This window comes from Bufo bufo, chromosome 10, assembly GCF_905171765.1.
Source record: "Bufo bufo chromosome 10, aBufBuf1.1, whole genome shotgun sequence".
NCBI lineage: Eukaryota > Metazoa > Chordata > Amphibia > Anura > Bufonidae > Bufo > Bufo bufo.
This window is the reverse complement of record NC_053398.1, coordinates 145,752,489-145,775,933: the sequence shown is the minus strand read 5'-3', so window position 1 is coordinate 145,775,933 and position 23,445 is coordinate 145,752,489. Positions and strand designations below refer to the sequence as shown.

Genomic DNA, 23,445 nt, shown 5'->3' with positions numbered 1-23,445 from the left:
TCTGATGGTATATTAATAGGGGACTCCTGACTTTACATTGAAAGTCAATGGGGGACGGATCCGTTTGAAATTGCACCATATTGTGTCAACGTCAAACGGATCCGTTCCCATTGACTTGCATTGTAAGTCTGGACGGATCCGTTTGGCTCCGCACGGCCAGGCGGACACAAAAACGCTGCAAGCTGCGTTCGGGTGTCCGGCTGCTGAGCGGAACGGAGGCCAAACGGTGCCAAACTAATGCATTCTGAGCGGATCCGCATCCACTCAGAATGCATTGGGGCTGTACGGATCCGTTCGGGGCCGCTTGTGAGAGCCTTCAAACGGATCTCACAAGCGGAACCCCGAACGCAAGTGTGAACGTAGCCTTAGACAAGTATTAGAGGTGTTGAGGGAGAATCAGTTGTCAGCTAAAGAAGAGAAATGTGTCTTTGGTGTACAGGAGATATTGTTTCTAGGGCATGTCCTTACCACTTACGCCTTCAAGATGGATCCTGGTAAGGTACTAGCTATTAAGGAATGGGTAAGGCCTTCATCCTTAAGGCCTTACAACGGTTCTTAGGTTTTGCCAATTACTACCGTAAATTTATTAAGAATTTTTCAGTAATTGCTAAACCGTTGACCGACCTTACTAAGAAAGGGGCGGATTTGGAGAACTGGTCTACTGAGGCCATTACTTTGTTTGAAACACTAAAAAAGGCATTCAGTAGCGCTCCCATTCTGATCCAGCCAGATCAGGAGAGACCTTTTATTGTGGAGGTGGATGCATCTGAGGATGGCGCAGGAGCAGTCCTTTCACAAGGTCCTGCTAGTCTAACTAACCTAAGACCGTCTGTTTTTACTGCGGAGATCCTGACCATTGGATCAACCAGTGTCCAAAGAAGGCCTTCTCCGTTAAGTCTCCCAAGGCAAGGCAACCTAATGACCAGGTACATCCTGGTTTTACGAAATGTAAGCTTTTAGTACCTATAACAATATCTCTGGGGGTTAATAAATGGCCGGGTAAGGCCTTTATTGACTCTGGTTCAGCGGCCAGCTTTATTGACTCTGAGTACGCCATTAGACTGGGTATTCCAATTTTTTCTCTTCCTACACCTATCCATGTCATGGCTATTGACGCCACTCCACTGGTAGGTGGTATGGTGAGGTCATGTACCTCAGAGATTTCTTTAACTGTAGGGGTGTGCTACTCTGAGAAATGTTCCCTCTTAGTCCTGGAGAACTTACCGGAGGTGGATGCGTCTGAGGATGGCGCAGGAGCAGTCCTTTCACAAGGTCCTGCTAGTCTAACTAACCTAAGACCGTGTGCATTCTTTTTCAGAAAATTTTCTTCAACCGAGAGAAACTACGACATAGGGAATCGGGAGTTACTGGCCATTAAGTGGGCATTTGAGGAGTGGAGGCCTTTTCTGGAGGGGGCAAGGCATTGTGTAACTGTTGTCACTGACCATAAGAACCTTATGTTTCTCGAATCTGCTAAGAGGTTGAATCCCCGTCAGGCTAGATGGGCACTGTTTTTACTCGTTTTGAATTCTCTATTACTTTCAGGCCTGGAAGTAAAAACTTGAAGGCTGATGAATTATCTCGGAGCTTCCATGCTTTTCAGCCTACATAGGCACCGCCTGAATCCATCCTACTAGCAAATATCTTCGTAGCAGCCTTAACCCAAGATATCTCGGCTCTCATTAAGGCTGAACAACATCTGGCACCGGCAACCACCCCAACAGATAAGTTGTTTGTTCCCATACAATTTCGTCTCCAGCTGTTGGGTGAGTGTCATGATTCTGCCTTTTGTGGACATCCTGGTTTTGAGGGCACTTAAGGGCTCACTAGATATAACACAATATACACAGAGAATAAATACAGTGGCCTGAAGTTACAAATACAGATGGCGTAGTACAAACAGGGTTAAGCAGAACAAAAGTCAGTTTACCAGATGGATGAGTCCTTTGGGTTGTGATGAGTCCTTAGCTGTAGTCACGTCGGAGGCAGTGATGTCAGCTGGTTGCAGGTCCCTCTAAACACATGGCACTATGTGACCCTCCTGCAGAGAAAGACACGCCCCCGCTTGCTGGCACAAGCCTTTTAACCTGTAGCCAGCCCCTACCGGCCTCTGGGAGTGGACCACCCCCCCCCCTCTCTGCTGGGCTGGCAGCACATGAGCCACAAAACCGATTAGGGCTCATGGCTCCAGACCAGAAGGTCATAGGGAGGTGGTTCTGGGACCAATGGATCCACCTGGGTTACGGCTTCCAAGCATGGTACCGTTATTTGGTTTCTGTGGGGAGATATGTATATCTCCCCTCCCTGGAATTCCACCACCAAACTATGACCACGGGCCTGTTCATCGTGGCCACAGAGACACAAATATGCATCTGGTTTATGTCTGTGATGGACAGGCGATTCATAATTCCTTATGAATCGCCACTTCCATGATGTCTGATAATGTTCATTGAACTGGGGAATGGCCTAGACCCCCTGCAGAGAGGTTTTTCCTGTTCCATTAGCTGGGTTCCTGGCTGGCTGAATGGAGGTGAGAAATTGTAAACAATGGTGGCCTGCTAGAGGTTCTCTGCCATTTTTCTGGGCTTTGAAGCAGGGCCCCCCAGTGGAGTTCACTACCTCTGCTATCTGACAGCTGATGGCTGGCGTGGGAACATGGCTGACATAAAATAATAATCTATATTCCTCACAGGCACATTCTTTAATTTGCAGCACGGATGCACGGATCGACTATTTTAGCACTTGAAGGGTGGTGGGATTTATAGGAACAAGGGGGCGTCTCAGGTTACAAGAACAGGCGCACCATAAGCAGGCAATCCTTCAGCCGCGTGGCACGCTCCTCATCCGGTCCCAGTCATTGGTGAATTCCGTCATCACTGAAATCCTCCAAACATCGTGAAGCTGCTGTGACCATAAGAAATGTCAGAGAGCACAGGTGAGCGCAGCGCAGGTACCGGCGCCTGCACCTCACAGGAACGTTACTACAACATGCTGGGGCATCCATGTAGTTTATTTTACAACACGCGCAGGGAGTCCATGGTATCTGGCTCGTGAATAAAACGCCTGTACTACAGTTCACACTGACACACAAACCAGCCTCCAAAGCCTGCTCTGCAGAGTGAGCCTGTGTAACACTAGGGCAGGGCTGGCCAACCTGCGGCTCTCCAGCTGTTGCAAAACTACAACTCCCAGCATGCCAAGGCAGCCTTCAGCTATCAGCCTACAGCAGGGCATGGTGGGAATTGTAGTTTTACAACAGCTGGAGAGCCGCAGGTTGGCCAGCCCTGCACTAGGGCTATCTGTGGCAACAAAATCACAGGTCAAGAACTAATTCAAACGTGGTTTGGGTACTACGTGGCAAGATGCCACAACGGTCCAGAAAAAAATCCAGTACCCACCGGATATTTGGTCACAAATTGCATACAGTTCAGTGTTAAGTCGTGTGCACTACAGATCCCAGCCATACTGTACCCTAAAATAATTATGCGACGTCAGCCGCAAGTCACACACCTCGTCAGGACACTTATATGTAATTTCATGTCGTGAGACCAAAGTCGCAGCACGATCCTGTTCTCATAGATGATACTTCTCCGCACCTACGGATACAGGCTGGGCCATCCCACCGTGATTGACACCCCCAGCAGCCAATCACAAGACTAGGGCTGGCTCTGCCCCTCCTCAAAGCACTCAGCCAGGCAACTGCCTTATTCAGAGCTCTGCACATTCTACACCGATGGAGGCTCTGATGAGGGTAGTTGTGCTGTGCATCCTGGCCCTGGGGGTCCTGGCATCAGGTGAGGAGACATTACAATGAGGGGGCACTGAGGGTGCAGGAACATTACACTGGAGAGAACACAGACGGTTAATTGTGCAATGTGCTGTTTCATAATGTCACATTACAATGAGAGCAGGAAGAGCGGCAGAAGTGGTTGTTAGGGTCCTCTCTCTCCTGTAGAGTGTAAGCTCTTATGGTAAGTGAGGTCCTCTCTCTCCTGTAGAGTGTAAGCTCTTATGGTCAGTGGGGTCCTCTCTCTTCTGTAGAGTGTAAGCTCTTATGGTCAGTGAGGTCCTCTCTCTTCTGTAGAGTGTAAGCTCTTATGGTCAGTGGGGTCCTCTCTCTTCTGTAGAGTGTAAGCTCTTATGGTCAGCGGGGTCCTCTCTCTTCTGTACAGTGTAAGCTCTTATGGTCAGTGGGGTCCTCTCTCTCCTGTAGAGTGTAAGCTCTTATGGTCAGCGGGGTCCTCTATCTCCTGTAGAGTGTAAGTTCTTATGGTCAGTGGCGTCCTATTTCTCCTGTAGAGTGCAAGCTCTTATGGTCAGTAGGTTCCTCTTTCCTGTAGAGTGTAAGCTCCAAGGGTCAGTGAGATTTTCTCGGCTTTTGCGGTACGATCAGATGTTGGTCAGTATACTGGTGACTCTGGCTGTACAGCTCTATGGACTATGTTAGTGCTATCTAACTAGAGGTGTAACATTGTCCCCGGGGCCCTTGATGACAGGCTGCTGACATTGCTGTGTTTTATGGGGTGGTTATAAAGGTTGATGAGGGTTCAGCAGTGATGTCTCCCGCTCCAGGTCACCCGTCAAGTCAATGGACTTTGGATGAGGATTTCTCATGTGATGAACGGTCTCGTATTGTTTGGAAATCTCACAAAACCCCCTTCTGTTTATTTTTTATTTAAGAGCTTGTTACATTGTATCCACTGAAGAGAATGTAATCTTTACTGATGACAAATTACTTAAAGGGTTTCTGTCACCAGATTTAACCCTATTAAGCTAGCTGACATTAGCGATGCGCTCATGTCAGCTAAACCCAACCAGCCTATTCCTACGTTTATCTATGCCCCCGTTACGCCAGAAATCTAACCTTTATAATAATCTAATTAGCACCTAGGAGCAGGAAGGGGGGGATGGGGTTGTTCCTGCTCCTAGAGGCTCCGTTCTCCCATCTTTGTCGCCTCCCTCCAAGTCCTGATTGACAGGGCCAGGCAGCGCTCGCATCTGACTGCCAGCCCTGTGCTCTGGTGAAATCTCGCGCCGTTCAGCATTCGGCGTAGGCACGGAGAGGGAAAGACGCTCGCAGGCTGTTAGCCTCCTCACCGCGACTACGCCGAATGCTGAACGGCGCGAGAATTTACCAGAGCATCAATCAGGACTTGGAGGGAGGCGACAAAGATGGGAGAACGGAGCCTCTAGGAGCCGGAACAACCCCCAGCCGCCCCCCCCCCCGGGGTTATTAGAGGCTAATTAGCATATTATACAAGTTAGATTTCTGGCGTAACGGGGGCATAGATAAAAGTAGGAATAGGCTGGTTAGGTTTAGCTGACATTAGCACATCGCTAACGTCAGCTAGATTAATAGGGTTAAATCTGGTGACAGAAACCCTTTAACCCCTTCCCTGCCACAGCCCAGATCTCTTGCTAATATCCCCGTCCACCTTAACAGATTTTATAAGGTGAGCTCGGCCACCACCTGCGGGGTCTTATTGGGGGGGGGGGGGGGGGTCGTGGTCAGGTGGTCTTCCTGTTGTGTCGTAGAGGAGTTGGGTGATTGTATAGTGAGGTGGAGCATACTACATTGTATTCTGGCTGGTCACGACTGAAGCCACTGGGTGGACAGACCGGTTCTCTGATCCCATACAGGATAACGTCGCTCCTTCTGTAAATGATCTACGGGGAGCTGAGACCATATAAAGGCCGGTAGATATAGAAAGTCAAATTGCAGCGCTCACCTGCGTAACGTATCGGAGGCGCGGATGTGGCCGGGACAAAGCCGACATAAACTGCGTACCGTTTTGCAATCTTTTCATAATTTTGAATGGTGCGATGCTTTCACACGGATTACAGCAGATGTGGTCTCATTAGATACGAATATTCCTCTTAATTTGGCGATCTCTGCCCTCAAATGGTTTTTGGGAAGTTATAGCAACTATACGTTAGAGCTGCAAGATTCCATCTGTATTTCAGTCGATATATTTTAATGAAACACAATTTTTTTTTATGTTTGATTGCAGTTATTTTCTCCAGGTCTCCGGTGTTTCTATGAGAAGATTTTTGTTTGATATTATTAATAATCCCTTCTTTCCTAACATAAGGTGTTATGGACATTATATCGATGACCTGCTCTGTGTATGGTCAGATGATACAGCGGACACCACTTTTTGGAGATTATCTTGATGGCAACTTGGATTCATTCTACACCCTGATCCATTTACAATTGCATTTTTGGATCTGCGTTTATATGTAGATGGTGCAAAAACAAAGGTTTCCTCTGTTACTTACAGATCCCCACACTGCTAGCAAATGCCATCCTACACATGTAACGAAAAATATACCAAAAGGAGAAATGGTGAGAGCGCGACGTAATCGCTCCGCCACCCAATCTCTCGCTGAAGAGGCGGCTGCTATCAGCTCTAGGTTACACTCCAGGCTAAACACTACACAGTCCATTAGGAAAGCCGGACAATCGGCGTTAACATCAGATAGAAATAGACTGGAGAACCTGTTACCGAAACAAATACCCAAGAAAAAATGAAATCCGTTACTTTTACCACCAGTTATAGCGAGGAATACACTGACATCTGTAAAAGTGTAAAAAACCATCTATCAGGGCTAAACTATGATGCCGAGTGGAGTGAAGTGATTTCGGCCGACATCAGATGTGCTGCGCGCAGGGCCCCCGCTTTGGGACATAGGATCCGTCCCAGCCTTTTCTGTGACCGCCCGAAGGCCAAACCAGTGTGGCTTTCAAATCAGGCTAGCTATAAATGTGACAAATCACTGAATAAAGTGGCCAAAATGGGAGGAAATGCTCAAAAACCCCAAACACTGTGGCGTGTTTATAACCGGGGGAGCAATTCCTCTGCATGTGATCCGCTGCTAACGGCAATTCCCAGCAAAAATGCATACAATGAAGGATGTTGGCAGCGGACCACATGCACCACAAAGGCATCCTACACAAGATGGGATAATGTGTGGATGCAAATATAAAAATACATAAATCACTGCGAAAGGTGCACCACAATGTTGCACCTGGTAGCCTGTGTCACATGGCCTGTTATAGGGGGGCTTACAGCTTTATCATCTCTCCCACTACATGAGTGATCTCACTATGGAGGTATGTGGGAGCTTGGCTGTAAGTTAGCACCTCTCAGGCCGTGTTCACACACCGTACGTAGTCTAGTGGTAGGAACCCATGTCACGCTGAGATACCTTGATGGTGGTGCAAAAGGGCTCCGATGTGTTCCTGACAGGAATACATTGGCTAAAGTCTCAGTTCTTAACATCAGCTTGAGGGATGAGCCCGTGTTGTCAGTTGCATATCATTTAGCTATAAATCACTCTCGTTGGAATGCAAAAGAACTGTACAAGAAAGATGGTTTGAATCTTTCGTTTAAGGGAACAAATGTCCTCAGTGAACAGTTCAAAGTATTTACTAAGGAGCATTTAAACTAGGAAAGGGGGTCAAAAGGGTGATAATCCAGCAGTCCGACTGCCCCCCGGAACAATGCCAGAAGAGGCCAGTAGCACATAGGTTAAGAAATGACAAGCTCAGATTCTTATCTACAAATGCTCGCAGTTTAGGGAATAAGATCAATGAACTTGAGTCTATAATGGCATCTGAGAATATAGATGTAGTGGCTGTTACTGAGACGTGGTTCAAGGGGAGTAATGACTGGGATATATCAATACCAGGGTTCTCTCGATACAGGAAAGACAGAGAAGGCAAGTAAGGGGGAGGGGTGGCCCTGTATGTGAAAGATAGCATAAAATCTAATTTTATACAAGTTAGCGAGACCAATTTGGAGTCAGTTTGGGTTACCTTGCAGCTTGATAATCATAAGGTAACTCGTGTAGGTGTGATATATAGACCACCTAGCCAAGTCAAAGAATTCGATGATCTACTAGTTGAGGAAATAGCTAAAATGACATTGAAGGAGGAAGTTATCATTATGGGAGACTTCAATCTTCCTGATGTAAACTGGAAAACCAAAATAGCTAGTTCTGCCAGGAGTACAGATATTCTAAATTCCCTACTGGGATTATCTCTACAGCAAGTAGTTGAGGAGCCAACCCGGAAGGAGGCCATTTTAGATTTCGTATTCACAAATGGGAATTTGGTATCTGATATTACTGTAGGGGAACGCTTGGGATCTAGTGATCACCAGTCAGTGTGGTTTACTATAAGTACAAAGTAGGGATGTCCCGATACCATTTTTTTAAGACCGAGTACGAGTACCGATACTTTTATTTAAGTACTTACCGATACCAATTATGGTGTGGTAATGTTTTTACTTCAAATTTAATTTAGTCATAGGGGAGATTTATCAAACTTTGTACAAAGAAATAGCGGCGCAGTTGCTGATAGCAATGAAAAAATTTAAGCTGGAATTTGGTTGCTATGGACAACTGCTTTACTTTTCCTTTGTACAAGGGTTAAAAAATTAATAAATTGGCATATAGCATGCTGGGGAGGTGTAGTTTTGCAACAGCTGGAGGCACACTGGTTGGGGATCACTATTATATGCCCATTGCGCCCCCCCCCCCCCCCCCCACCACCACCTTATTTTATTATTCACTGTTTGTCTGTTTTAACATGAAATGGAGAGAAATTAACTGGATTTCTTCTCCATTTCATGCATCATACCCACCTGGCCTGATGTAATCCTTCCCATGAAGATGCACAGAGTACAGCCACGTGACCTCTCCGATATTCTTTACTTCATTACATATTTCCGGCATAAATCTGTGACAACCCCTTTAATGGCCAGCATAATGAAGGCGACTGAGTAGTGCTCCCAGTCTGGTAGATCCTTGGTGACAACCACAGCAGCCAGCATCACAGCAGTCACAGGGGTTGTCACCCACTTTCCCTGAAGTTCTCAATGCCAGCTCCTCCCACTTCTGCTCTGGATGGCTCTGCTTATGAGAGGCGGCCATATTGGCTGTCACACAGCTTTCTCAGAATCAGATGTGGCTGGCAAACATAAGAATGGACTGCAGTACCTGGGCTCCGGCAGCTCCTGCCATCTCTCCACCTCCGGCCCAGCTTCTTGCAGTCCCCTGAGGATAATATCCAGAACCTCAGCCAGAGGCGGCCTCCTCCTGCCGCTGCCGAGCCAGCACGTCCCCAGGTGCATAATATCCGCTGCCATCCCCACGCTGATCAGCTGGGAGCAGCGCCACCGCCGACCGGAAGAGAAGATGGGATACGCCGCTGCAGCCGCCGCCCGGAAGAAGATGGGACACTCCTCCGCCACCGCTGATCTAGGGCCATGAGGTATCGGCGACATTTGCACGAGTACAAGTACTCGTGCAAATGTCCGGTATCGGCCCCGATACCGATACTGGTATCGGTATCGGGACATCCCTAGTACAGAGTCACACCACACAAAAACAAAAGTTTTAGATTTAAAAAAAAAGGACTTTTCTAAATTTAGATTAGTGGTATACGGAGTCCCTATCAGATTGGAACAGTTTCAATGGAGTCCAGGAGAAATGGGACTACTTAAAAGTGGCACTATAGAAGGCAACAGATAATTGCATTAGGCTTGTCAGTAAAAGCAAAAAAAGGAAGAGACCACTGTGGTACTCAGCAGAAGTGGCCAAAATCATTAAGAACAAAAAGATAGCATTTAGTAATTATAAAAATAAAAAAAGGCTGTGAGAAAAGGCGATAAGACATTCTTCAGATACATAAATTAGGCCTCTTTCACACTTGCGTTGTCCGGATCCGGCGTGTACTCCACTTGCCGGAATTACACTCCGGATCCGGAAAAACGCAAGTGTACTGAAAGCATTTGAAGACGGAACCGTCTTCCAAATGCTTTCAGTGTTACTATGGCACCCAGGACGCTATTAAAGTCCTGGTTGCCATAGTAGGAGCGGGGAGCGGGGGAGCGGTATACTTACAGTCCGTGCGGCTCCCGGGGCGCTCCAGAATGACGTCAGAGCGCCCCATGCGCATGGATGACGTGATCCATGCGATCACGTGATCCATGCGCTTGGGGCGCCCTGACGTCACTCTGGAGCGCCCGGGGAGCCGCACGGACGGTAAGTACACTGCTCCCCCGCTCCCCACTACACTTACCATGGCTGTCAGGACTTTAGCGTCCCGGCAGCCATGGTAACCACTCTGAAAAAGCTGAATGTCGGCTCCGGCAATGCGCCGAAACGACGTTTAGCTTAAGGCCGGATCCGGATCAATGCCTTCCAATGGGCATTAATTCCGGATCCGGCCTTGCGGCAAGTGTTCCGGATTTTTGGCCGGAGCAAAAAGCGCAGCATGCTGCGGTATTTTCTCCGGCCAACAAACGTTCCGTACCGGAACTGAAGACATCCTGATGCATCCTGAACGGATTACTCTCCATTCAGAATGCATTAGGATAATCCTGGATAATGCCGGAAGACAATAACGCAGGTGTGAAAGAGCCCTTAAAAAAGGAAACTAAAACAAGGAATTACCAAATTAAAAACAAAAGAAGGAAGGTATATGGAAGAAGATAAAGAACTAGCTGACTGCCTCAATGAATACTTCTGTTCAGTCTTTACGAAGGAAAATGAAGGAAAGGGACCTCAGTTAGGAAGGAAGACTAATGAATCTTTAGATGCATGTGTCTTTACAGAGGAAGAGGTTCTGAGTCAGCTGTCTAAAATCAATACAAATAAGTCACAGGGGCCTGATGGGATACACCCAAAGCTATTAAAAGAGCTCGGCGGTGAACTAGCAAAACCATTAACAGATTTATTTAACCAATCACTGGCAACAGGAGTCGTCCCAGAAGATTGGAAATTGGCAAATGTTGCGCCCATTCACAAGAAAGGTAGTAGGGAAGATTCAGGCAACTATAGGCCAGTAAGCCTGACATCAATAGTGGAGAAATTAATGGAAACCATACTTAAGGAGAGGATTGTGGAACATCTAAAATCCCATGGATTGAAAGATGAAAAACAGCATGGGTTTACTTCAGGGAGATCATGTTTTATTGATTGGGTGACTAAAACAATAGATGGCGGAGGTGCAGTAGACATCGCTTATCTAGATTTTACTAAGGCTTTTGATACTGTCCCACATAGAAGGCTTATCAATAAAGTGCAGTCTTTGGGCTTGGACTCCCATATTGTGGAATGGATTAGGCAGTGGCTGAGGGACAGACAGCAGAGGGTTGTAGTCCATGGAGGATATTCAGACCAAGGTCTTGTTACCAGTGGGGTACCTCAGGGGTCTGTTCTGGGACCCATATTGTTTAATATCTTTATCAGTGAAATTGCAGACGGCCTCGATGGTGAGGTGGGTCTTTTGCTGATGACACAAAGATTTGTAACAGGGTTGATGTTCCTGGAGGGATACACGGAATGGAAAAGGATTTAGGAAAACTAGAGGAATGGTCAAAAATCTGGCAACTAAAATGTAATGTTAATAAGTGCAAGATAATGCACCTGGGGTATAAAAACCCAAGAGCAGAATATACAATCAGTGATCCAGTCCTAACCTCAGTATCTGAGGAAAGGGATTTAGGGGTCATTATTCCAGAAGACTTAAAGGTAGGCAGACAATGTCATAGAGCAGCAGGAGATGCTAGCAGAATGCTGGGGTGTATAGGGAGAGGCATTACCAGTAGACAGAGGGGGGCGCTCATGCCGCTCTACAGAGCACTAGTGAGACCTCATCTGGAGTATTGTGCGCAGTACTGGAGACCATATCTCCAGAAGGATACTGATACTTTGGAGAGAGTTCAGAGAAGAGCTACTAAACTGGTCCATGGATTGCAGGATAAAACTTACCAGGAAAGATTAAAGGACCTTAACATGTATAGCTTGGAAGAAAGACGAGACAGAGGGGAGATGAGAGAAACTGCTAAATACATAAAGGGAATCAACAAGGTAAAAGAGGAGAGAAGATTTAAAAGAAGAAAAACTGCTACAAGACGACATAGTGTTAAATTAGAGGGGAAAAGGGTTAACAGTAATATCAGGAAGTATTACTTCACTGAGAGAGTAGTGGATGCATGGAATAGCCTTCCTGCAGAAGTGGTAGCTGCAAACACAGTGAAGGAGGTTAAGCATGCATGGGATAGGCATAAGGCTATCCTTCATATAAGATAGGGCCAGGGGCTATCCATAGTAGTCAGTATATTGGGCAGACTAGATGGGCCAAATGGTTCTTATCTGCCGACACATTCTATGGTTCTATGTTTCTAAATGTGGCCACAGAAAATGCACGTAATGTGAACATATGTCCGTTAGGCCTTATGCACACGACCGTTCCGTTTTTTGCGGTCCGCAAACCGCAAAAAACGAAAGCCGCCCGTGTGCCTTCTGCAATTTGCGGAACGGAATGGGCGGCCCATTGAAGAAATGCCTATTCTTGTCTGCAAAACAGACAAGAATAGGACATGTTATATTTTTTTTTGGGGCCACGGAACGGAGCAACAATGGCACACGGAGGGCTGTCCGCATCTTTTGCGGCCCCATTGAAGTGAATGGGTCCGCACCCGAGCCGCAAAAACTGCGGCTCGGATGCGGACTCGAACAATGGTCGTGCGCATGAGGCCTTAGTCAAACAGTCACGTCCACAGTGAATGGCAGAAGTCACAAAATAAAACTATATATTAACTGCAACGCTGAGTTTGCGGTTTATTTAATCACATGTGTTGAATGCTCTATGTCTATGCAATATATCGGATGTACCACCAAACAGATTAAATCCAGAATCCGGAGACATTTATCTGACATACCTCACTATCCAACACGCAATGTTTCTTCTGGCACTTTGCACTTTCCCATTGTACAGAAGGGTAATACAAAAAGTTTTAGAGTTCAGGGAGTGAAGAGGGCCACGCTCCCAGTTGGGGGGGGGGGGGGGGGGGGTGACCATAGACGCAAACTACTAAGTAGAGAGGCATATTAGATGTTCGAACTTGGTAGTTACTTCCCCACAGGAATGAACAAAATAATGACTTCATTTTACAGTATCAATGAATATGTAACGTTTTTTTTGTTTGTTTTTCTGCACATGTTGGATTTGTCATTCCATGTTTTGTGATTTTCCCCCACACCTGATCATCATGTGATGCTGTTTCTATACATGTGATTGGAGGATGTGTATTTATTTGGGAGAGTCACAGGCGGCATTTTATATCACGAGTAAGAATCGTTAAAGGGGTTCTGCAGTTTGTTTAAACTGATGATCTATCCTCTTGATAGATCATCAGCATCTGACCGGCAGAGGTCCGACACCCGGGACCCCCGCCGATCAGCTGTTATAAAAGTCAGCAGCGCTCCAGCAGCTCTGCGGCCTTCTAACTGTTTACCGCTGGCCCATTGACGTCACGACTAGTATCAACTGGCCTGGGCTCGGCTAAGCTCTGTTCACTTGAATGCAGCTTAGCCCCGCCCAGGCAAGTTGATACTAGCCGTGATGTCACTGGGCCAGCGATAAACAGTGAGAAGGCTGTGGCGCTGTGGGAGCGCCACTGCCTTTTATAACAGCTGATCGGCGGGGGTCCCGGGTGTGGGACCCCCGCCGATCAGATGCTGATGATCTATAAAGAGGATAGATCATCAGTTTAAACAAACTGCAGAACCCCTTTAACTTGAGATCGGAAACGTGACTATTTTGCATCTGTCGTGTTTTGTATGGATTTTACTGCATCGAATAAAGGATATCCTTTTATCAGAAGCTGGACCTCTCTACTTTTTACAATACACATATAAAGGCCTGTAGAGCGGAGGGTGTCAGGCTGATAATGTACAGCCGGGGGTGCTGTTATTGGAAACAGTCAGTAAGACAGAACACCTACCCCCCAAAACTCAGCTCCTATAATGCAGGGGAGGGCAGTGATTGTCTTTTCCTCCATCAGATGACGGCACATTGTGTCCAGTGCAAAAACAACAAATCACCAGAGCCAGCAGTGAGCAGAGTCTGAATGAGCAGGGGATGCCGGCAGCTTGTACTATAAGGCAGGCTTTTTTCTGCATGCAATAATCTACTGCTTTCTGTGACTTTAGCGCAGGCGGATGACCAACCTCAAGTGGAAACACGGTACGGCAAACTGCGGGGGAAGACCACGTCTGCAAAGGGAACAGACAGGACTGTCCACACCTTCTATGGAGTCCCCTTCGCCAAACCTCCAGTTGGTTCATTGAGATTTGCCGCCCCAGAACCCCCCACAGCATGGAGCTCAGTGAGGGAGGCCTCAGACTATGCTAAAATGTAAGTGGACATGGAGGTTGGTGGCAGTGCTCAGCACACATTCATACTGTATCGTCACGTGAAGTGCACGTATTTTATATATTACAGATGTCTGCAGAATGTTGACATGTTGGAGCAGATAGCAAAGGCGGTTAAAGCAAAGCTCATCATACCTCCAGCGTCTGAGGACTGCCTATATCTGGACATCTTCACCCCAGCAGATCGAGTGAAGGAGAAGATGCTGCCTGTGAGTGTTTTGTGTACTTACCTGCATATAAAACGGTGAATTCAGACCTCATGGTTGTGGGGTTGACACCGTGCCCATGGCAGTTCCCTTATGGTGTTGATGTTAGTTTTAGGACACAGTCATCCCATTTTTTCTGACCAGTAATAGACGCTTCCTCTCGTTGTGCAGGTCATGGTGTTCATACATGGAGGAGGTCTGGTGATGGGGGGATCCATGATGTTTGAGGGTTCTGTATTAAGTGCCTATGAAAACGTTGTAGTTGTATCCATCCAGTACCGGCTGGGGCTGCTCGGCTTCATGAGGTAATCAATACGGTTTCTGTGACTCTCATGCTTGTACATACAAGGCCACATGCTGACACCTGCTTTGCACAATGCTCGACTCAGAGTCCAGGTTTGAGGTCTTTTTGCACCACATCTGCTATGAATGTCGCCCCAATATATCACATCACCCCAGTAAAGGTAACATGAATTACGTGTTTCTTTATCCTAGCACTGGAGATGATAAAGCTCCTGGGAACTATGGCTTCTTGGACCAGGTTCAAGCTCTTCGGTGGGTTCAGGAGAACATTGCAGATTTCGGAGGTGACCCCAACTCTGTGACTATATTTGGGGAGTCTGCGGGGGGACTCAGCGTCTCTGCACTGGTGAGTTGTGGTGAGGCTGATATATGGGTCCTGATATTGGATAAGTGCACTCCTAATCTCCTGCTGTGTATCTGCTATATCCAGGTGGTGTCTCCCTTGGCAAAGGGCTTATTCCACAGAGCTATTGCCGAGAGTGGGGTAGCCATAATGCCAGGTTTGGTGGCCACGTCTACTGAAGAAGTTGTGTTCATCAGAAATGTAAGTGAGAGAGTGAAGCCGCGGACCGCAGAATATGGGCAGAACACAGGAGGGTTAATACACAGACATAGCCTCACAACATGATTACATGGGGGGGGGGGCAGGGACAGGATCATCGCACCACTCTCCTGAAACACTCTGTGCTGATTGTGTGGCTAGACAACATTTCCTACAGCCCAGTGTATTTTGTGTGCACATATAGCTGAATATCCGGAGTTCCTCCCATAATCAGATTTTATGCTTCACCTTTGCAGATTGTGGCCAATATTTCGGGCTGCGGTGTGGACACACTGTTGGACTGTCTGAAGGTGAAGTCTGAGGAGGAGATCCTGTCTATCGGAGCTTCTATGGTACGACCAGCAGGGCGGTATTTACAAGGCACATAAGGGCACGTGCCTAGGGCATCAGAAAGGAGGGGACGGCACTGCATAGAGAAAATAACCATCTGTGTTGATTGGTTCACCTTCCTGCTGCTTCTCGGGTCTCCTCATGACAAACCTGTCTATTTTAGGAATAATGGGATTTAACCCTCTCAATACTTCCATACAGCTAATGTAACCGGAATCTCTTCAGAAAGGGGGTGTGAGGGTTAAATCCCCTGACTGTAGCTGCAAGAAACAAAAGCGAGGAGGAGACATCAGGGCAGTCAGATGAGGAGACATCAGGGCAGTCAGATGAGGAGACATCAGGGCAGTCAGATGAGGAGACATCAGGGCAGTCAGAAGAGGAGACATCAGGGCAGTCAGAAGAGGAGACATCAGGGCAGTCAGATGAGGAGACATCAGGGCAGTCAGATAAGGAGAAAGGTGAGCCCGGTGTATGACCTGTCTGTACACTGCCTGTCACACCGCAGAACCCTCCATGATCTACATACTGACACCCGGAGCAGTAAAGCACGGCGTCCACAGGTAACCGTTATCATACACGTGCTCCTCAACAGAGTTTTAACTGAGTGGCCAAAATAATTTGGTGTAGCTCCTGTATACCCTGAAGTCAATAGCAGCTATAGCTGAAGTAACAGGGGGCGTAAGCACTGAACACGCCAAGGGGCGTAGAAACTCACAGCGCCGTCAGTGTCCAGCAGGATGACCCTTTACACAAAGCGCCTGCCACAAGAGGTGTATGGGCGCCATTAGAACAGTTAACCCCTCTGTGGCTCCACATATAATGTGCTGCCTAATTCTTAGGAGTTTTTATTGGTGGTGGTGGGGGGGGGGGTTCATATAAAACTTCTTAGATGTTTTATTTTAGACCGACCAGAGACTACTGATCGTGGGTATAACAGACTGTGATACTCCTGTACTGCTGAGTATCATGCTTCTGGCAGGGCCGAATAGGCTTCTGGAGCTGGAGGCCATCGCACAGCCCCCTGTCGACACACTGCCTGTCCTCTGCTCCAGTGTCCCCATGACCACACTGCCTGTCCTCTGCTCCAGTGTCCCCATGACCACACTGCCTGTCCTCTGCTCCAGTGTCCCCATGACCACACTGCCTGTCCTCTGCTCCAGAGTCCCCATGACCACACTGCCTGTCCTCTGCTCCAGTGTCCCCATGACCACACTGCCTGTCCTCTGCTCCAGTGTCCCCATGACCACACTGCCTGTCCTCTGCTCCAGTGTCCCCATGACCACACTGCCTGTCCTCTGCTCCAGTGTCCCCATGACCACACTGCCTGTCCTCTGCTCCAGTGTCCCCATGACCACACTGCCTGTCCTCTTCTCTGGCAGTTCATCCTTGTCACAGGGATCCAAATCGCCGCCCACACCTTGACTGCCTCTTTGGGGGTTTATTTTCACATGCGCACAGGCTTATGGGTAGCTTTCATGGGGTCCACTGCTCACCAGTCACTTTTCTCTACTTGCAGCCCTTCATGGCTCTGCCTGCGAGCATCGATGGGGCGTTCTTCCCTAAACCTGTGGAACAGATTCTGGCTGATAAAGAGGTGAACCCTGTGCCATTTATGACTGGAGTCAATAACCAGGAGTTTGGATGGAACCTCCCATCGGTAAGAATGACACAGGAGGACATCCTTGGATAATCCTAATGATCTCCACAATGATGAGAGTTCTACTTCTTTCATTCCCAGTCTATGAACATCACAGGAATAAGAGAAGGAATGGAGCGAGAAATGGTGCACGAAATCCTGAAGAGCTTCCCAATTATGGTAGGTGACCGCGGGGGTATGGGGTATGGAAAGTCACCGTTCTTATTATACTTGTGGACAAGACTGTGAATATGTGTCTATGAAGACGATAACAAAGACGGCACTTTTTGTACCTTATGGACTGGATTTCCATTGAAGAATTGCCCTTTATATGAATTATTGGAGGACAGTTTGGCGGAGTGGAGTGAGGCTCTACTGTGGGCAATGGCTGAAGTTTATCCATGTGGGGACTCAATTGAGGATCGGGAACTACTTGTATCTCAACACATGAGAACACACTGCCAAAGCGAATGCCCCAACCTCACATAACAGTGCGTGCTGGCCAAGTCAACCTACCTTCTGTACATACCCCTGTTGGCTCCAGTAAAGCACCTGCATTGGGCACAGGCTGCGATATTTGCACTGGTGCATGTATTAATGCCCAGCGGCCCCTCGCTGCCCAATGCCACCCAGCTCTGCGGCCTCTGCCACCATCACCCAGCTCTGCGGCCTCGGCCACCATCACCCAGCTCTGCGGCCTCGGCCACCATCACCTAGCTCTGCGGCCTCGGCCACCATCAACCAGCTCTGCGGCCTCAGCACCCATTAACCAGCTCTGCGGCCTCTGCCACCATCACCCAGCTCTGCGGCCTCTGCCACCATCACCCAGCTCTGTGGCCTCTGCCACCATTACCCAGCTCAGCGGCCTCTGCCACCATTACCCAGCTCAGCGGCCTCTGCCACCATCACCCAGCTCTGCGGCCTCGGCCACCATCACCCAGCTCTGCGGCCTTTGCCACCATCACCCAGCTCAGCGGCCTCTGCCACCATTACCCAGCTCTGCGGCCTCTGCCATCATCACCCACCCCTGCGGCCTCTGCCGCCATCACCCAGCTCTGCGGCCTTTGCCACCATCACCCAGCTCTGCGGCCTCTGCCACCATCACCCAGCTCTGTGGCGTCTGCCACCATCACCCAGCTCTGCGGCCTCCTCCAGAAGCAGCTCCATCGGCCTCATTGCTTCTCGTCTTCTGTGACATTCTGAGACCGTCTTCATATATTTCAGGGTATATTCTCTGGCGCCATCAGTCTCCTGCTAGACGAGTATGTCGGAGATGAGACTGACCCTGCTGAAATCCGGAACCGCTTCGTAGATCTGGTCGGAGACCTCGTCTTTGTCATCCCGGCGCTGAGAATGGCCAAGTGTCACAGAGGTATGTGGCACAAGAATGACCTCCTCGTGTATACTGTGTCCCTGGTACACTGGTCTCAGGGCATTTCACCCTGTTATGTCCCTTGCAGAGCATCGCTCCTGTGACACTAACCTTCTCTCATTGTAGATTCTGGCCATCCAACCTACTTCTACGAGTTCCAGCACCGTCCAGCTTTGTTTGCAGAGTCTAAGCCGGACTTTGTAAAGGCCGATCATGGGGAGGAGCTGTTCTTTGTGATAGGAGGTCCATTTTTGAAGGGCGACATTTTGTTCACAGGTGATGCACTCAGAGAATGGTCGGAGGTCTTCTTTATTATGAACCCTCATGCAGTTTGTACTTTCCTCCATGTTTTGTCCTTATTTTCCACAATGACGCGCCATCATGACACAGGGCATGTGGCAGGCGCAGCACTATGAAGTGTCTTTTGCGCTGTGGCATTAGAAGAATTCTGATATCTCTGACTTTTAGTCTAACCAGACTGTCTATTACTCTGTAATTCCTCTAGCGCTGTTCTATGGAAACAGTGGGTTTAAAGAGCACACCAAATGCTTGAAATAACTTCTTTATTAACTTGAACTTTTCTTCATATATAACACTGCCGCCTCCGCAGCAGATAGTCCATGTATCTCACTGCACTTACTATTATCCCAGGGCGCCGCTCCATTCTCCCGCTATGTCCAGTCACTGGGTTATAGTAGGAGGAGACTTAGGGGACTTGGTTATAGTAGGAGGAGTCTGCCCTTGTTCTCCTGGGCGTCTCTCTCTCCCAGGCTGTAGCGCTGGCTAATCGCAGCGCAGAGCTCACAGCCTGGAAGGTTTTTTCTCCCAGGCTGTGAGCTCTGCGCTGTGATTGGCCAGCGCTACATCCTAGGAGAAGGAGACGCCCAGGAGAACAAGAGCAGACTCCTCCTACTATAACCAAGTCCCCTAAGTCTCCTCCTACTATAACCAAGTGACCGAACATACCGGAGGGCATAGCAGGAAAACGGAGCGGAGCGGGATAATAGTAATTGCTGTGAGATCCCTGGGCGCCGCTGTACAGATCATGACACTTAGTTCACAATTTTTTGCCAGATGAAAGGTCCTCTTTAAGATGGTGGTTCAACTATTCAATCTTGTCATTCAACATAAAATGGTTGATATATTTCTCTCTTGAGTATCTGTACTCTAAGTTATTTAAGCACTTTGTGTTCTCTCTGAGAGGTATATCTGAGGTCTAGCTAATAGTTATGCTTGCTCAATTTGGTTTACAGTTTGCAGTATGCAATTGCTTATGATCTGTTATGAGCAATTCGCATGGAATCTGGGTTGTATGCTTGCAATTTGTATTTGGCAATTTGAATTTGGTGGAACTGTAAGTAAACACATATATAACTGGTTCAATATACAGTTCTAATCTCAATACTAACAATATGAACATTATGTAACTGTTCTAAATACCTATTTTGGCCTATTGTTTCCATAAAACTCAGCTATCAGTGGAGTGAATGTCTCTTCAGCTCCTGTCTCTGGTGAATAATGATTCTAGCAGCAGGAGCTGGGGGAATTCCCAGACAGGCTGTGTGTGAGGCTGGCTATGATTGGTGAAAACTCTTGCTGTGTGAGAAGCTGGCTGTGATTGGACTAGACTTCTGCCCAGCAACAACAGATTAACACTATACTTTCTGTTGTTTCTGCTGTGTCACTGAGCTTACCTTACATTACAAAATGAATTTTAAAGGCATATTATCTTTTTCTGCTTCTGTGAACACAAAATATAACAGTTATATGACATCCAAAACATGATGTCACAGTAAATAACTCTGCTTTTGTCTTTAAAACATAAACATAGGAACTGCATTAAGGCTATTGGCAGGTCTAGCTGTATACATATATAAGCTATAGTAGCAACATAGGACAGATCTTAGCTGGCCAGCTACAGGGCTGCAGTCCTTTTGGGGCTCAGTGTCCTGTATAATATCACAATATGACCAGCTCGGTTTGGTCACAGTCGGTTCCCCCCTTTATTGTGCCTGTTATTATAATGTGCTGACTCCACGCCGTGCCCTGTGCGGTTGTCAGCTCCGGTGTCTTGTACACTTATCCACCACGTTGTTTAGTCTGACTTTCTGATTTTATTCACAGGAGCCTTCACAAAGGAAGAGGAGGATCTGAGCAGGACCTTCATGAGATACTGGGCCAACTTTGCCCGCACTGGGTATGAGACTGGAGCTGTGTCAGATGGCGTGTGTGGGTGACGGGCAGATCCTATATGTGGTGTATCGGCTGTAGTGGTGGGTCCACACTGTTCCTGACGCACAACGCCCCATGCTGTAGTCCGTACACCCCCAGACTCCTCTACGGCACCTCCTCGAGCATCAGTCATCGATCACTGTACATTCTCCTTGGTCTGGATGATGCTGATCTATTTCTCCTCTTCCACAGTGATCCTAATGGGCCGGGCCTGGTCCACTGGCCACAGTATGACCACGATGAAGACTTCCTGGAGATTGACCTGGAGCAGAAAGCTTCCAAGCAACTGAAGGCTGCAAAGTACGAATTCTGGACCAAAAACCTTCCTCAAAAGATGGCGGAGGAAAAGGCAGAGCGCACAGAGCTGTAAACGTCTCCAAAGACGACATCCGGGAGGAAGGACTGTGCCCCGATATGTCCCCACAAACCCCGGGTGTGGCAGTAAGGGGGTCACCCCTCACCTCCAATGTTTATTTTCTAAGTGAACAACCATTTGGGCAGAAGTCCACGATGAGGACACTGACACAGCTGCATCTGTCTAGACTGGGAGTTGTAGTCTCACAGCAACCGACCACCATTGTAACAGTGACTGATCTTCTGATTTGCCATTAAATTAAGGTCCATATTTGCCGCCTGGTCTTTGATGTCGCAGACGCCGACACCTCTTGAGTGCAGAGTTATTCTTGTCATCAAAACAAGGCGAAGTGGCCACAAATGTGAACACAACCTGAGGGTATGCGTGGCCAAAACCACACTCCAGAAAATTACAACCGGTATTCACAATAAAATCCATGGCAGAAATCAAAGACAACAGTTATCAGGATGTGACACCCCCACCCCCAGTTATCAGGATGTGACCCCCCCCCCCCCCTTCCACAGTTATCAGGATGTGACACCCCCCCCCCCCCCCAGTTATCTGGATATTTTCCCCCCCAGTTATCTGGATATGTCCCCCCCACAGTTACCGGGATGTGCCCCCCCCCCCCCCCACACACAGAAATCGGGATGTGCCCCCCCCCCCCACAAACACAGAAATCGGGATGTGACATTCCCCCGAACAGTTATCAGGATGTGATCCCCCCACCCCCAGTTATCAGGATGTGATCCCCCACCCCCAGTTATCAGGATGTTACACCCCCCCCACAGTTATCAGGATGTGAACCCCCCACCCACAGTTGTCAGGATGTGATCCCCCCACCCCCAGTTATCAGGATGTGATTCCCCCACCCCCAGTTATCAGGATGTTACACCCCCCCACAGTTATCAGGATGTGAACCCCCCCACCCACAGTTGTCAGGATGCCAAGACGGATCTTGAACACCATTGAAAGTCAATGGAGGACGGATCAGTTTTCTATTGTGCCAGAGTGTGTCAGGACGGATCCGATTGGCTAAGTTTCGTCAGACGGACAAGCAGCGTTTTGGTGTCCAAAGCGGAATGGAGCCAATCTGACGCATTCTGAGCGGATCCTTTTCCATTCAGAATGCATTAAGGCAAAACTGATACGCTTTGGACCGCTGAGCCCTGAACGGATCTCACAAACGGAAAGCCAGAGCGCCAGTGTGAAAGTAGCCTAAGGGGGACACGTCTGCGCCTATTACATTCTGCAATTACCCCCCTCACCTGACAGATTGTACACTGTAAGGTCTCCTTCACTACTAAGCGGGAGGAATCTCAGGAGGCGGAGGGGAATACAATCTATTGCTCCCTGTTATCAGCCATTTCAGGGGAGAGGATGACTGTAGGACAGGAGAATAGTCTATTGCTCCCTGTTATCAGCCATTTCAGGGGAGAGGATGACTGTAGGACAGGAGAATACAGTCTATTGCCCCCTGTTATCAGACATTTCAGGGGAGAGGATGACTGTAGGACAGGAGAATACAGTCTATTGCCCCCTGTTATCAGCCATTTCAGGGGAGAGGATGACTGTAGGACAGGAGAATACAGTCTATTGCCCCCTGTTATCAGCCATTTCAGGGGAGAGGATGACTGTAGGACAGGAGAATACAGTCTATTGCCCCCTGTTATCAGCCATTTCAGGAGAGAGGATGACTGTAGGACAGGAGAATACAATCTATTGCTCCCTGTTATCAGCCATTTCAGGGGAGGATGACTGTAGGACAGGAGAATACAATCTATTGCCCCCTGTTATCAGCCATTTCAGGGGAGAGGATGACTGTAGGACAGGAGAATACAATCTATTGCCCCCTGTTATCAGCCATTTCAGAGGAGAGGATGACTGTAGGACAGGAGAATACAGGCTATTGCTCCCTGTTATCAGCCATTTCAGGGGAGAGGATGACTGTAGGACAGGAGAATACAGGCTATTGCTCCCTGTTATCAGACATTTCAGGGGAGACGATGACTGTAGGACAGGAGAATACAATCTATTGCTCCCTGTTATCAGCCATTTCAGGGGAGAGGATGACTGTAGGACAGGAGAATACAGTCTATTGCCCCCTGTTATCAGCCATTTCAGGGGAGAGGATGACTGTAGGACAGGAGAATACAGTCTATTGCCTCCTGTTATCAGCCATTTCAGGGGAGAGGATGACTGTAGGACAGGAGAATACAG

General features: G+C 48.1%; 1 protein-coding gene and 1 long non-coding RNA gene across 3 annotated transcripts; one reads left to right on the top strand and one right to left on the bottom strand.

Moving 5' to 3' along the window:
* Nucleotides 1–641: 641 nt before the first annotated feature.
* Nucleotides 642–9,170, bottom strand: LOC120981092. The gene is made up of 3 exons (XR_005774620.1): nucleotides 9,004–9,170; nucleotides 8,900–8,901; nucleotides 642–653 (listed from the first exon to the last, which is right to left on the bottom strand). It is a non-coding gene; the product is annotated as an uncharacterized LOC120981092 (long non-coding RNA).
* LOC120981074 (fatty acyl-CoA hydrolase precursor, medium chain-like) lies at nucleotides 3,683–21,498 on the top strand. Of its 2 annotated transcripts, XM_040410553.1 has the most exons (13): nucleotides 3,683–3,794; nucleotides 14,008–14,212; nucleotides 14,300–14,438; nucleotides 14,607–14,740; nucleotides 14,931–15,084; nucleotides 15,169–15,282; nucleotides 15,537–15,632; nucleotides 17,147–17,287; nucleotides 17,369–17,446; nucleotides 18,491–18,638; nucleotides 18,765–18,914; nucleotides 20,763–20,835; nucleotides 21,063–21,498. In XM_040410553.1, the coding sequence occupies exons 1-13, from the start codon at nucleotides 3,734–3,736 to the stop codon at nucleotides 21,238–21,240; spliced, it is 1,671 nt and encodes a 556-aa protein (XP_040266487.1). In that variant the 5' UTR covers nucleotides 3,683–3,733; the 3' UTR covers nucleotides 21,241–21,498. The 2 variants fall into 2 exon arrangements, with proteins under 2 accessions (XP_040266487.1, XP_040266488.1); XM_040410554.1 differs by lacking the exons at nucleotides 20,763–20,835; nucleotides 21,063–21,498 and adding an exon at nucleotides 20,560–20,610 and having other exon boundaries at nucleotides 18,765–19,033.
* The last annotated feature ends 1,947 nt before the right edge of the window (nucleotides 21,499–23,445 follow it).

What these genes read in the sequence shown, in the direction of transcription:
- LOC120981074 (XM_040410553.1), top strand. Translation starts at nt 3,734, where the DNA reads ATGGAGGCTCTGATGAGGGTAGTTGTGCTGTGCATCCTGGCCCTGGGG. An exon ending in GACTCAGCGTCTCTGCACTG is followed by an intron (nt 15,085 to 15,168) that starts GTGAGTTGTGGT and finishes TGCTATATCCAG; the next exon opens with GTGGTGTCTCCCTTGGCAAA. An exon ending in AATGGCCAAGTGTCACAGAG is followed by an intron (nt 18,639 to 18,764) that starts GTATGTGGCACA and finishes CTCTCATTGTAG; the next exon opens with ATTCTGGCCATCCAACCTAC.